The 15,002-nt window shown below is 40.2% G+C and overlaps 1 protein-coding gene and 1 long non-coding RNA gene across 2 annotated transcripts in view; one reads left to right on the top strand and one right to left on the bottom strand.

The window, feature by feature from the left end:
* LOC134563453 (uncharacterized) overlaps positions 1-15,002 on the top strand; it is a 468,018-nt gene that overhangs the window by 258,039 nt on the left and 194,977 nt on the right. The window lies entirely within an intron of this gene.
* LOC134563452 (glutamate receptor ionotropic, delta-2-like) overlaps positions 1-15,002 on the bottom strand; it is an 845,768-nt gene that overhangs the window by 204,135 nt on the left and 626,631 nt on the right. The window contains exon 9 of the mRNA XM_063421373.1: positions 12,198-12,299. Coding sequence (XP_063277443.1) covers positions 12,198-12,299 — 102 coding nt within the window. The remainder of the gene's footprint in view (positions 1-12,197; positions 12,300-15,002) is intronic.

Consider the following 15,002-nt stretch of genomic DNA (forward strand, 5'->3'; position numbering starts at 1 on the left):
TGCAAAAATTAACCATGTCCTGGCCAGAACCAGGACAATTTGCTAAATGCTTCAAAAGTCTAAGACTTGAAAGTACAAAATACAGTTCTTATTTACTCTGATGAAATTCTCAGACATACCAATAATTTGTATAAAATATCTGGTTTGAAGTAATCTTTTTATGTTTTTTACTATACTCTCTAATAAAGTTAAAAATAGGAAAGGAGAGAAAAGCGGTTGGGCACAGAAGACCTTCATGCTTGAAAACAGGAGCAATACTCAAGCTAAATAGCAGAAAAGAACAATTAGGCTGAGTTTAACTTGGTTGTGTTAATTAATTAGACAATCAAAGAGAAACATCTGTTTGTAGCTGTGCTACAGATGTGAATGATAAAGTCAAGCAATAAATGTCAGCCTTAGAGGAGGCAGGGAGAGAGAACAAGAGAATGATTGCTTTTCAAAAGTTCAGTTCCCTAAACCCAGAGTCTCTGTTTGGTATGATTTTTAGCCAGTAGAATAGTGACTTTTAATTCTAAGCTTTGATAGTAATCTTTTAGTTCCTCAATGAAAATTGAGTTTTAAACATCCAGTATTTTTGTACCGAAGCTCTCTTTTTGGACAAATTACAGAAAATTTTATTGAAACAACAGAAAAGTTTCATTCAGATCTTAAACACAGCACTCTAATTAAATATATGAGAGGAAGAAAAAAGTTGTGTTCAGTGAGCTGTTTACAAGGAAGTGGTGGTCTTAGCTCAGCTGTTCATGATTTTACCTGTGCCAAACACCTCATTAGGAAATCACTGGGCAATAAGATAGATTTTCTCTCCAATTAAAAGTGTGGATTCTGTGGCTTTGAGACTTACTTCAGGACAGAAATTATATGAAGCTATGATACACTACTCTGCTGCATTTATTTGTGAAGATCTTTTACTTGTTCTAAATATAAAAATGCTAAAAAGCTAGGATGTATTGGCGATTGATGAGAGACGGGAAGACTGATTCGGTGATCAGAATTCGATTTTACTCAGGTTTTCCAAAAGCTTATATACTATTTCAGACAGGTTAATCATTTCTACTACAATAATCAGGTTAAAAATCACACAGAAAACTCATGCATTTTACAACAACTCTTTGCTTGCAGAAGTTGATTGAATCTTCTCTCTTCCCGTAAGCAGGTGTAATCCCATCTCCTGTAATTTTCACAGTTCTGTTTGTTCCTGCCATGGCATCTTGGTTATCAAACCAGATATGCTAATCAAGTCTGTTTGACTCTCTGTCTTGTGTATTCCCAGAAGGATGTACTTTACAAATGAAAAAGCAAAAGCAAAACAGAATGCTTTGGATTATTTTCCTGATCAGCTAAATCCTCTTTACCCCTTAGCATGGACAGAAACTTCCTAGCCAGGGCACTATACAGAAAATATTGGGTAAAAAAATGGCTTTTGAGGTTAGAGAAACTAATCACTACTGACATTTACAACACAAATTGAAGCTCTATGGGAATTTGAGGGGTTTAGCCTGGAGAAAATGAGGCTCAGGGGGACATAATTGCTCTCTATAAGTACGTGAAGGGAGGTTATGGCAAGGTGGTAATTGGCCTCTTCTCCCAAGAAACAAACTATAGAAGAAGAGGAAATGGCCTCAAGTTGTGCCGGGGCAAATTACTTTGGATATTAGGAAAAATTTCTTCACTGAAAGGGTTGTCAAGCTTTGGTGCAGGCTGCCCAGGGGAGTGCTGAAATCACCATCCCTGGAGACATTTGTAGATGTTAGAGACACGTAGATGTGGCACTTTGGGACATGGTTTAGTGGTGGGCTTGGCAGAGCTGGGTTAATGGTTGGACTTGATGATCTTAAAGGTCTTTTCCCAACTAAATGATTCTATGAAGAGATGTTTGAAATTAGGTAATTATATGGGTGGTTAAAATTCATAAAGCATATGAAAATGACCTCTGTGTCTACTCATCAAAAATTTCTGAACACACTGAAATAGCAACACTCCATTCAATAGGACTCTAAATTCATTAAATTTTCCCTCTTTCTCTACTAAAAGTAGTGAGTGAAAAAGAAAGAAAAGAAAAAAAGAAAGTGAGAAATGAACCTCAGTTGTGGGCAAAACTGTCAATCTGTGCTTGACACTGACTCTAGAACCGGTGGACAGGCACAGTAAATGATTCCCATAGCCCAGGTTGAGCCTTGGCTGTCTCATGAAGTAAATATTCACTGTGACACTTTAAAAACTCCCATTCCCTGCAAATGTTAAGAAACTGCTCCCCAAACTGAAATTCAAACTTGTTACTAGATTTCTCAACTCCCTTCCGATGGCTGCTGGATGACCAAGCACAGCCATTATAACCAACAAGAAACACTAAGTCTGATAAAATACAACCAAAGTATTTTCAAGCACAAGATGCTATTGTGTTGTTGCTAGGCAAAATCACTTTTTTCTTGACTCAAAAAAAAAAAAAAAAAAAAAAAAAAAAATTGGCCCCCTTTTATATGTTAGTAATTTTGCATTTCCTTCCCCAAAAGATTTTGGTGAAATATGCAGCCCCAAATACTTAATTTCCTCAAGTGCTTTATTGACTGCTGTTTTGGGGATTTTATTTGGACAGGAACAGCACAGCAGCTTGTTATTTTTAAATGAACAACAATGTATATTAATTCATGTAAGAATCAATGACCAAATTTTAATTGAAACATTTCATTCTTTTATTACAGAAATTCTCCCACTATTAACAGTTATAAAATTGCTGCAAAACATAACACAGCTCCCACCCCTTAATAAAACTAAAACATAGATGAAGGATTCAAATCTACAAGATCTTGGATAACTAAATACTGTGCCAATGGGCTGTGTAACTGTATTGGCACCCAAACCCACCATTCTCTGATCCTATGCTTTTCAAACAGATTGATTAGAAAGTCAGTTGCACTAATAGAAAAGTCACCTTTTCTACAGCAAGAAGCTTATTCATCTCCCAGAAACTGAGTACAATATTAAGTGTATTTTACATTTGGCCTATTCTTATCCATGTGTGTAATCTGCCACTATTTTGATATTTTTATTGACATCTTCAATTACACATGAAGTTTGTTCTTTCAGTTACAGTACTTTAAAGAGTATTTTCCCCTCCTGAATGAAATGGTAGCTTCTGGATTTATTATGGTCTTTAGTTTAGTGCTATTTACAAGAAATTAGCAAAGACTCTTAGCCCCTCTTCCCAGTTCCTCCCATTTCTCAGCAACAGGACTAAGACTTGTTTCAAAGTGATCTATGGCAATGGCCTGTTAGGATGCTGCCAAGCTTTGTGTATTGCTTTTAATTCACAATAACTTAATGCAGGTAACAGCTCCTTCTGAACCACATGATAGGAATATGGATTGAGATTGAAATTGATTGGAGTGTTTTAGGGTATGTCTAAAGAGTACAATGGTGGCTTTAATGAAAATAGTTCAGACACCTGAATTAGCTAAAGTGTGGTATGGGTACATAAACCTGCTGGGAACTACACTGGACTACTTCCAGCAGCCTTACAAGGGCTCCTGTTTGTAAGGAGTGTCATGCAGCTCACATCCTCTTCTATCTTGCATAGTTTGGAAGGATAATTACAGTCAGGGCCCCTTTCTGTTTCAAAGTCAAATTCCCGTGAACTGTGTGAATTGCTCTGGAATGCAAATATGCCCACAGAGCAGATGGGTAAGGGTCAGTGTCTTGGTTTGAGGGGGAGGTGAATTTTTCAGGGAGTTGTGAGCAAACCAATCAATGGTCAGGTTTGAATGTTGGCACTTTCAGTGGCCACTGAGGTGTTGGACACACCTCCGAGGACACAAGGGGTTAAAAGCAGGGACTCCCAGAGGGACCTCCTCTTTTTGGGTTCCAGTTTCAGCAGAGAAACATCCTCTCCCCTGCTCAGCTTGGGAGGCTGAGTGGGGGAGGGGAACCATGTGGCTGGGCTGAGGAAAACCACACGGCTGAGCTAAGCTGGAGCCCCGGGGGGGAAAAGAGTGAACAAGACTGTAGCTGAGCTGGCCCCATCCAGGATGGAGGGGTGGAAAACTGTGGAGGTGCCTTCCTCCACCCCCCCCCCCCCCCTTCCCGTAGAAGATGCCCAGCTGCGTGTGAGAGTTGCCAAGCCTGAGAGTGCCTGAGCCTGCAGCCCCCTGCCGGGAGCCAGGAACTGTTAACTCTTTCTGAGGCAGAAAGAAACTTTTTCCCAGACATTGATTCTCATGGCTAGTGGCTTCAGAAGAGAGAGAGAAACAGCTTGGGACTGAGATGATAAAAAAAGATGAAAAGAATCCCAGATGGGCAGGGATGAAGAAGAGTAGCTTTTTGGGCTGGACTTTTCTTGCATAATGTTAGCCATAGACTGAACTTGAGTCTCTTTTGAACATAAACTGCATTTTGGGGTGGATGTAGCCGGCTCAACTTGCTGCAGTGGAGCAAACAGAGAAGAGAGGAAGAGGGTGTAGTGGTGCCCTCTGCCCTCAGAGAAGAAACCCTCGGCCCCAGGGGAAAAATGGGGAGAGCCCGGCATGCAAGCATCCTTAAAAAGAGCCCTATATGCAGCTTTGGCCCATGGACAGTGGTGAGAGCACTGGACATGGAGAAGAGAGTGTCACCACGGCAGCCAGGTGGTGCCACGAGTGATACAAACACACATAAAGGGTGGACCTGTGTTTTTCTGAGGAGCAGTCTGTGGTGTGAGAAAGACTCCTCTCTCCCTTGCTGAATTGAAGATTAGTTTTTTGAGTGGTGACTGTTTGATTTAAAACCCAAGGTTTTGGTGCCATGGAGGGTAACATGTGAGGGGTGGAAATTGGGAGGAGGAGAAGAAATGCTCTGGGAAGTTTTCATTTCTGGTTTTTGGTTTTTTGGTGGGGTTTTTTTGGTTTTTTTGGGGTTTTGTGTGTGTGTGTGTGTGTGTTTAAGGTGTTGGGTTTTTTTTTTCCTTTTTTTCTATTTCTGTTCTTATGTAATGTAATAAAGTTTTGTCTTCTGTTTTCAAGTTTTGAGCCTGCTCTGCGCCAGAGATGGGATTGTGAACGACCCAACCATTACCACCGAGATGGGCCATGCTCCGCCACCAGGGGCACGCATTTCAATACTCTAGTCCCAGAAGTCATACCTAATGTTCATCTCCCCATGGAAGGACTATTCATCGGACCAAACGGCAAAGATGAATCTCCATGAATATGAAGGAAAGCTGATTCAACCAACCAAGCGGCAAGGATGAAGCCCCATGAATATGAAGGAAAACTGAAGGGACAAAGAAAGCATGAAGTAATGCTCTGCCCTGCTAAAGAAACGGTATAAAAACTGGGTTCACGGAACCAAAAGCGTGAACCGGGGGGAGGCCATGGCGTGATAGAGGCTGCAGCTAAGGTTCACCCAGTGCCGATCCTGGGACTTGACACTGATTCTTTGATTGTTGGCTTACCCGAAATTCTGTCGAATTATTTTTCTAAAATTAATAAAATCATTTATTAATTTGGAATTGGCTTGGCATTTATTACACATACATGATTCAAACATTCCTTTCAAATTTTAGGTGTTTCTGTTTAATCTCAACTCCCCCCCTTCTCTCTTCCATTTATAAATCTGGCCTTCTCATGGCTCCATACTGTCGCAGGGCTATGCCATAAATCTTTTCTCAGAGCCTTTTTAGAGTTGTTGCTGCTGTCTCTTATCTAGTTGGATACTGTCTTGGTTTGAGGGGAAGTGAGTTTTTCAAGAGGCTGTGGTCAAACCAATCAGTGGTCAGGTTTGAATGTTAACACCTTTAGTAGCCACTGAGGGGTTGGACACGCCTCCGAGGACACAAGGGGTTAAAAGCAAGGCCTCCCAGAGGGACTTCCTCTTTCTGGCTCCGCTTTCAGGAGAGGAGCACCTTTTCCCTCCTCCCCTACCCAGGCTGGGCAGGAGAGGGGGGCCATGTGGCCGGGCTGAGGTAGGCCTGGGGCCCCGGGGGCGGGGGGAGGAAAGAGAGAGAACGGGACTGGAGCTGGGCCAGCCCCATCCAGGATGGAGGGGTGGAGAACTTTGGAGGTGCCTCCCATCCCCCCCCCGTCCCTCGTCCCCCATCCTCCCCGTCCCCCAAGGAGAGAGACTGCTGCTTCAGAGTTTCAAACATTGGCAGCAGCCAGCAGCGAAGAAAGAGCAGGGGGAGGGGAGAGGAGAAGTTCCCGGCTGTGTGTGAGAGGTGCCAAGTCCGGGACCCTGCTGAGAGCCAGGAACTGTTAACCCTTTCTTGGCAGAAGGAAACTTCCCAGACATTGATTCTCATGGCTAGTGGTTTCAGAAGAGAAAGAAAAACAGCCAGGGACCGAGATGATAAAAGAAGATGAAAAGAACCCTAGATGGGCAGATATTGAAGAGGAGTGGCTTTTGAGCTAGACTTTTCTTGCATAATGTTAGCCATAGACTGAACTTGAGTCTCCTTTGAACATAAACTGCATTTGGGTGGATACAGCTGCCTCTGTTTTTGCTACAGTGACTGGCACTTTAAGAGTGGAGCGAACAGAGAAGAGAGGGGGAGGGTGTGGTGGCGCCCTCTGCCCTCAGGGAAGACGTGCTCTTGGAACCCTCGGCCCCACGGAAAAAATGGGGAGAGCTCGGCATGCAAGCATCCTTAAAAGAGCCCTATATGCAGCTTTGGCCCAAGGACAGTGGTGAGAGCACTGGACATGGAGAAGAGAGTGTAACCACGGCAGACTTCTCTGGCCAGTGCCATGGGTGACATGGAAACCCATAACGGGTGGACCTGTGTTTTCTGAGGAGCAGTCTGTGGTGTGGGAGAGACTCCTCTCTCCCTTGCTGAATTGAAGATTAGTTTTTTTGGGTGGTGATTGATTTAAAACCCAAGGGTTTTGGTCTATGGAGGGTAACATGTAGGGGGTGGAAATTGGGGGAGGAGAAGAAATGTTCTGGGAAGGTTTCATTTCTGTTTTTGTGTGTGTTTAGAGTTTTTCTTTCTATTTCTGTTCTTATGTAATGTAATAAAGTTTTGTTCTCTGTTTTCAAGTTTCGGGCCTGCTCTGCTCTGTTCTTGACCACATCTCACAGTAGCTCATTAAGAAAAACATACACTTATGGGTGCACTAACATCTGGCCAGTGCTAACCCTTGACAGATACTGTGAAAAAATTCTTTGGTTATCTTCTCTGTTTCTCAAGCTAATTACAAAAGCATCTTTACATAACATAGTTTCTATTTTACTATTATGCCATAACCTAAAAACTACATTTACCATATTACTGAAAGAAACTATATGAATACAGCATAACTTCCCAACATAACACATGGGATATTCATTTTAATATCTGTGAAAAGCCAATCATATAATATGCATTTATAACAGAATGAAGATAATTTACAGAAGTCCACAGCATTCAGGTATGAAAATGGGGAATGAGATCAGGACTGCATGAGAAATGTGATCAGCAAAAATACTGGGAGAAAGTATAAGAAGCATTATCTATGAGACTATTGCACAATATCATAAAATATTTATTCAATATTTACTGAGGTATTGTTGGGGGTCAGATTTGTTTCTTTTTTTTTACTTATAGAATTTTTCCCATAACTTGCAAGGAAACTAACTACTGGGTACTTGTTGCTACTTAAGTAGAACAAAGGGGCCAGAGGGGAGGAGTTATAGCACCTGGCTACACTTCTTTGGGAGTTTCTCTAGGTGGGGGGGAGATAATGCAAGGTTTGGGGGCAGGTAAAGGACAGGGCTGGGGGCATTTTTGCTCTCTTGCTATGGGCATCAGAGAGAGAACGGCCAGGCTGCTGCTTGCTGCAGGAGTTCGCTGTTATCCCCCCGTCCGGTCTTGGAAAATTGACCACCATCTGCTTGTGCGTGCCAAAACCCTGAGCTCACCTCCTCCTGCCCTGCCGGGCTGGCCCTGTCCTGCTGCCACTGTTTCTTCGGCGCTGCTTTGAGACTTTCTGCTACTCTGTGGCCCTGCACTGCACTGCCCTGCCAGGACATCCCTGCCACTCCAGCTACCACTGACAGAGCTTCTGATACATCTCATCCAGCAGCCCAGGATTTTTCCACTGCTCCAGATTGGTCCTCTCAGAGTCCCAAGAGATCAGACTGCCCCGGGCTTTGTGAAACCAAAGCCCCTCGAGGTTCTTGGTTCTGTTTATTATTAGTGCTGTAGTTGTTATTGTTTGTTTTCCTTGTTAGACATACTAGTAAAGAACTGTTATTGCTATCTGCATACCTCTGCCTGAAAGCCCCTTTAATTTTCTAAATTATAATAATTTGGAGGGAGGGGATTTGAATTCTCCATCCCAAGGGGGGTCCTGCCCCTCCCTAGCAGACACCTGTCTTTCAAACCAAAACAGGTATCCTGCATATAATCTTTCCTGAGGTTGATCTTTATTGTACAGTCATTCACTGATGTTTTTGTCCTGACATTTTTAATCCTGTATCACTGCTCTTTGTTCCTCTGCATATGCTTAAACACTGTCTTATTTCATCTTTCTTATGCCTGTCCTTTCCCCAGTCACTCTGAAAGTTATTCCAGCTTTGGAAAGATCTTTTTTTTTTTACTTTCTTTAAGCTGCTATTGCAATTCAAATCCCAAAGACAGTTTCAGCTTTTAAAACCAGGTCTTAGCTTCATATCTTACTTTTCATCTTCTGTCAGAGTGGTAAATTCAATAGAAAAAGAGACTGAAGATGCAGACCTCCTGCCAGCTCAATGTCCCTGAAGACACTGTCTGCTTTCAAATTTCTTTCTTTTCTAATCTGGGCAACAAATGCTCATGAATTTAATACCAACCACTGAGAATTAATCTAGTTTATCTATGATAACATTTTCCATGGTGCAAATGATATTTCTTAGTTATTTTTTCTTTCTGTGCTTATCTACCCTTTTGCCAGTCCTTTCACTACATCACGTCCCACAGTGCCCACCTGCAGCCAAGGGTGACCAACCTGCAGCTCTGTGCAAGTAACCTAGGTAGTAACTCTTGAGATACTGCGCATAGGGGTGTATGGCAAAGCATAATTCAGCATGGCTTGCTGTTGTCTGTCTTTCCTTTATCCTGCCTGCCTTCTCAGGACCCCCCAGATATGAAAATACATTCCTGTTTGGGAGCCGTTTGGAATTTTCACGTGGAGTCACATGTACCTTTTGCACCATTAGGACGTTATAACTTATGCACTTTCAGGAAAGGCTCTGTACTTTTCAGTCAACGTTTTAATGCTTTAAAACAGGGAAATTCAAACTTTTTCCTTTTTTGAACAACAGGTGCTTTTTAGGAAATATGATTTTACAAATACCTGCTGGCCAAATAATTTTCAAATGGACCAAATCTCATTCCATTACCAGTGTTTTAATATTCATATGAATAATTCAGTAATTGCTGTGGCTAATAAAATGATATTATGATAATATCATGTATTTTCGGTCTTTTTCAATAAAACTGAACAACTGAAAAAGAGAATAAACTGAGGCAGCCAAAATGGATATATAGCTAAATTTGTTCTTGAGCAATTGTTCATTCAAGACACTCTGTTTGGAACAGCTATGCTGACCTTTGACTGAGCTACATTTCAGAAACTCAGAATACATTCCAGAAATTCACCAGCAAGTGACTTGAACTTAAAAGCAACTTCTCAAACACAAAGTTCAGACTTCAGCTTCATGTGTGTAAGCAGTCCAAGACAGAGACATCTGATATTTAAGTTAGACAAAATAAACCTTTTCTAAAAGTAGAAAGTGTGGTACTAATCCAATTCAGATTAAAACATTCAATTATGTCTACACAAACATGACCATAGTTCTCTTCAGAATAAACCACAAAGGACTATTTCTTATTGCTTTTTATGCAAAGGAGAGCATTCACATTTACTGCAGAAGAGCCAGGATTCTCTGCCAAGTGAAACCAGATGATTTCCAGTTTGGGGCTATACTGTATTCTGCCATATTCATAAAAAGATTTTGGTTAAGGTCTGCAGATACGTAGCTCATAATTATGAAATTTACTAAGGGAAAGGAATTAGTAGATGGATGTGGATGATGGGAATTGTTCGGCATTTGCTTATTGAAAGACTGAGGAAATAAGTCACAATCATTTATGATTTTCAGACTCCAGGAGGTTTCATTTCATTAGTATAATGCAATATAAACCCAGGTGTTGCAATTTGCTATCCTCTCAAATTCTGCTGTATTTTAATAAAAAAGTCCTTTTCAACCTGAAGACAAAACAAAATTGGAAGAGGAGAAGGGGTGCTATCTAAAGAGACATGAGAGATTTGAACTGTTAAAAAAGCAATTTTATATATTAATGTAAACTTCTCAAGTCAATGAAAAAGAAACCTATTAGTATTAAAAGGTATTACTATTTAATTTTAACACTTGTTTCCCTGGATCAAGATCATTCTGTTAGAAAACAGCAGAATTAATAACTAATCATTCACAGTCTATATAGATCCTTTACTTTTAACAGAAATATATTGACTTTATTGAAAAATGGGGAGTAAGATGGAAGAGAAAATATAATAAATATCATCACTAAAATAAAGTTAATTGATGAAATCCCTCCTGCTGTCACATCCAAAATAAGAATCACACATTTTCATCACACAGTTAAATTCAAAACTCCAGTTTTGTCCTACCCAGAAGATATAAAACTAGTGAGGGGACTGAAATGCCCTGTGCTCTATGTTGAACTTTAAATGTCTGTCTTTGCTTTTATAACTACTGTAGAATCCTACCAGCATAGATAATTATTTTTGTGTATCTTTGCAAGTTGATAAATAATCATGCTATAATAACGTGAAAGAAGCTCTCTGTCAAGGTAACAAAAATAACTGGGGATAAAGCGGGAACAGTGGGGAGACAGGAAAGAAGTATTACTAAAAACAGTGCTAATATTCTAATTCCAATTTATTTTTCTAGGCAAAATCCACAGACCATTTTTGTCAACAGATAATTATACTGAAGCAATTAATAGGAGTATCAGGCAAAACAGAGACCAGCCACTGCCACCATGATGCTATTTTGATGAACATGCAATTAAAGTATAATCTTCCTCTCTGTTACTACTTCCCCCCTCCCCCCCGTGCATTCATCCTTCCTTGTCTGGCTTTTGCTGTTGTTTGGGTTTTGGTTCTTTTTTAGGTTTGTGGGGATTTTGGTTGTTGTTTTGGGGTTGTTTGTTTTGGCTTGTAGATACTACCACAGGATGTTCTCTAATCAACTAAGAGCTGGAACAGAATGTTCACCCTGACAGATAAAGGTGTTTAAATACCCATAAAATAACTGGAGGGGTATGAAACGGCTCTGTCTGTGGCACTGACATGCCCTGGTGATTTTACTTTCCACCCCTGATGGAGCCTCTTCCTTCATCGTGCACTGTCAGCAATGGAAACCCTGAAAACTCCTTGTCTTGTTCTTGACAAAAAAGTGCTGGGCCCTCAGACACTGAACTCAAACACAAGTAGTGAGTAGCAAGATGGAAGTAGCTCGATCTAGCACTGACAGTTCTGCAGCCCTGGAACAATTTTGTATTTGGGAATTGGTCCAAAGAGGGCTATATGTCTCATTTTATTTTCTTTTTCTTTATTTCTTTTTTTTTTTCCATGCTTAAAAACTTCTCCTCAAGCTGAGTTTATGGCAGGGAATACACTGGCCTCAAATACACGGATTCCTATTCTGGTAGACATTGTCTGTTCAGCTTTAAACCAAGAAGTTTTCTTGACATAAGACATCCACACAGGGGAAGGACCTGGCTGACGAAAAGCTAGGATGGGACAGTAGTTTTACCAAATTAACATTACTTGACCTAAGATGACCTTGAATATTTTCTGAGTGCGACAATTTGTGTTAGACTGCACGCAATTTGCCAAGGTGATTGGAATTGAATCATTTAGAGCTTCAGCTAGGTAACTTTAGCTAACAGGGCACTTGAAGCTGCCCTTTATCAGCTCACATGCCTGTGTTACCTAATTTACAATGTGCCTGTGCAAGAAACAGGTTCTAATGTGTTTGATTCAGTCTGAAATGCGCTGTACCGATAAATAATTTTATTTTGTGGAAAATTATCCATCTTTCTAGGGTTTTTTGACTAGCTTAAATCAGACCCTTTAACACCAACTACTTTCTTAGTAAAACGGTGCACTTAATAAAAAGATGAGGCAAAAGGAAGAAAATGCATTCCTGCTATGGCAGAAGGATGAGCATCTGCTTACCAGCACGGTCACCACACGCAGAACCACTCCTCGCATGTTGTTCTCCAGCTTTCTGTCTGTTAGTGACCCATTCAGACCAGTTACGGGATTCCAGCGGCCAAGCTAAAAGAGAAAACAAAAATAATTTTCTCATTGCCCATAAACCTTTGCTAGTCATTCCTCCTAGGTGGCTTTAAGCAGGGATGTATGAAATAGACAGAATATCTTCTGGAATCAATGGGATGGAAACTCAGGGAATGGCTTGTGCACAGATTCATCTTGAAATTGAAAATGAAGCAATTAAGGATACCAGGTTTTGATTTTAAATACCAGTGTGCAATGGATGACAACATCCAGGATTTGGGGTTATAAGCATTGCTTTAAAAGAGGTCAGAGAGGATTTTAATATTACTGAAAAACATTTAAAAAGTACTGTAGCTGTAACAATATTTCTACCTTACTTTCAGTAATACACTAATTGGAGAAATGATAGCTACCATAAGTTTAGCATGCTCTCTGCTCCAGCCCATCCTTCCTAGTGGAACTCTAACAAAAGGAATTACACCAGCTTTAATTAAAGCTTATACTACTAATTGGTAATGAAACAACAGTGGTTTAAAGCCAGGTTAAAAATCACATTTAAAGATGACTGAGGAAAAGACCATTGGATAGGCACATGACAGTATTGAGAGAGTACTGCAATAGATAATGCAGCAAAAGAAGTTCTTTGCATTGGTGCTATCGAATTTCTTGAGCTTCTGTGGATGAAGCTTTTGCTCAGGAATGTCTCTAGGATTATCTACCTTTCAATCTGAGGTTAGTAGATACTGACTTGTAATTCAGCTTCTCTGAAAATAAAACTTGACTGTTTTTTTGTATGATGGTAGATGCTTTTTTTTTTGAGCACAGAGAAACAAATCAATCAACCACATATCCCTTATCACCATATACCAAGATAACCAGTTTCATTTTTGAAATTCATTACCACACTCAGCTGGCCAGCACAATTACCAGCGTTAAATCCAAAACCCAACAGTAGGACAATGACTTCAAAGGAGTCAGAGTCTCAATTAAGGCAGGTAAACCAATTGCCTATGTGAAGTCATTACACAGCCAAAGAGACAGGCACCTGCAGCTACCAGTTCTTGCTCTGAATGGCCTTCTCCATGGACTGTGAGTGAATCATTTCCAGGGATGCTCATCTTCTGACTCCTATTTAAGGGAACGAAAGGTCTTGCTCCCTCTGGCAAACCAAGATTAACATCAATAGGGTATTGTTGGGTCCAGTGGCCTCTACTAAGACTAATCTCTTGGAGAATTCAACACCATGATCTTAGAGAAACATAAACTGTAAAACATGGAAAATATTACTGTAATTTCACACAGAGTCACAGAAATGGCAGGTTGCCTCAAACCATCTGAAAGGCTTTGTAAAGAAGGGAGCTTTGCTGACTGTACTTGAACAGGAATTTACAGAAATCATTATTTTCGGTCTTTCATGTGAAAAGGCTTTGCCTATGTGTTTCATAGATCTTTCAAAGTGAAACAGAAAACAAAGAATGAACTTCAAGTAAAAATATTTAACAATTTTAGAAGTGGGTAATCTCAAATATTTTTCTTCATTACACCTATTAGACTAGAGCAACTTCTAAATTTTTCAATTTCAATATATTTACATCAGTTCTTTTAAGATGCCTCCTTAAGAAATGAGTGTCTCAAATAGTAAAAATAAAAACTTTCTGCAATCATATAGAAGTTAGGTTTGTCTCAAAGGTCACACAGGTCTTTTCCAAACTAAATGATCCCATGATTCTATGTTTCCCAAAGAAAGATGGCCTTAAAACAATGTAGTCACTTCTCTCTGCTGCTTTCAGAAGTACTCACAGCTAATTCTTGCCCTTCTGAAGTCAAGGTTATCCTACAGTCAGGGAATGAGCAAGGGTAATGCTGAGCATACTTGTAATCACAAGTAATGACTTAATCAAGGATCTACTAGATCCAGAACCCCAGAAAAACTGAAAGCAGCAACAAGATACAAGGAGAAACAAGATCAGGAGGTGTCCTATTAATCTCTTGAAATCGCTCATCTTTCCTATGGCTGTCTCTAAATAAAAGCACAAATTATCCCGTTTCGTTTCCCCTCTTCGTGTTCCCATCTGATCACAAAGACCAGTGAGAGACCATAGCAGCCTTCTCAGCTTCTGCTGGTCCTCAGCAGTGCTATCTAGTTGTTCTCTAGTCATGGATGGACTACTGACACCTTCCAGGTCCTCACCACTCCCCTGGCAAAGCCCTGAAACACTTTGAGGTGAATAACCTAAATGCTGAAGCACATCACCCATAACAGTACAGTGAAACGCAGCAAATGTACTTGCACTGTACTTTGTCCGCGACAAACAACTGACAACCTATAAAGCAAAGCATTTCATGTGCTACATTTCCTGTAGGGAAAATAATGAAAATAGTACTAAGTTCAGAACAAAACTGCATTAAATTAATACAGTGATTGTCATTCTTAGTCACACAAAAAACCTAATTAGAACTTAGATCCAATTAGCATATCCAAATGTGTTGGATGTATAATTACTGAAGAAACTCTGCTGCTTTTGCCAGAACTAAAAGCCTAGGAAGTTGCTGAAGAGCCTTTTTATCCTTTTGAGGTTAAAGTCTATTTTTAATTATGTACATTAATGTGCACATATTTATATAATTAAGTTTTTAGCCCAATCCTACCTTTTTAAGGCAAAACTTCCCCATCAACATAACATTTCTGGAAATTCAGCATAGCCCTAATTTTCCTTTTAAAAGGCACTTTTTATTTTCAAT

The sequence above is a fragment of the Prinia subflava genome, chromosome W, assembly GCF_021018805.1.
Source record: "Prinia subflava isolate CZ2003 ecotype Zambia chromosome W, Cam_Psub_1.2, whole genome shotgun sequence".
In the NCBI taxonomy this organism is placed as follows: Eukaryota; Metazoa; Chordata; class Aves; order Passeriformes; family Cisticolidae; genus Prinia; species Prinia subflava.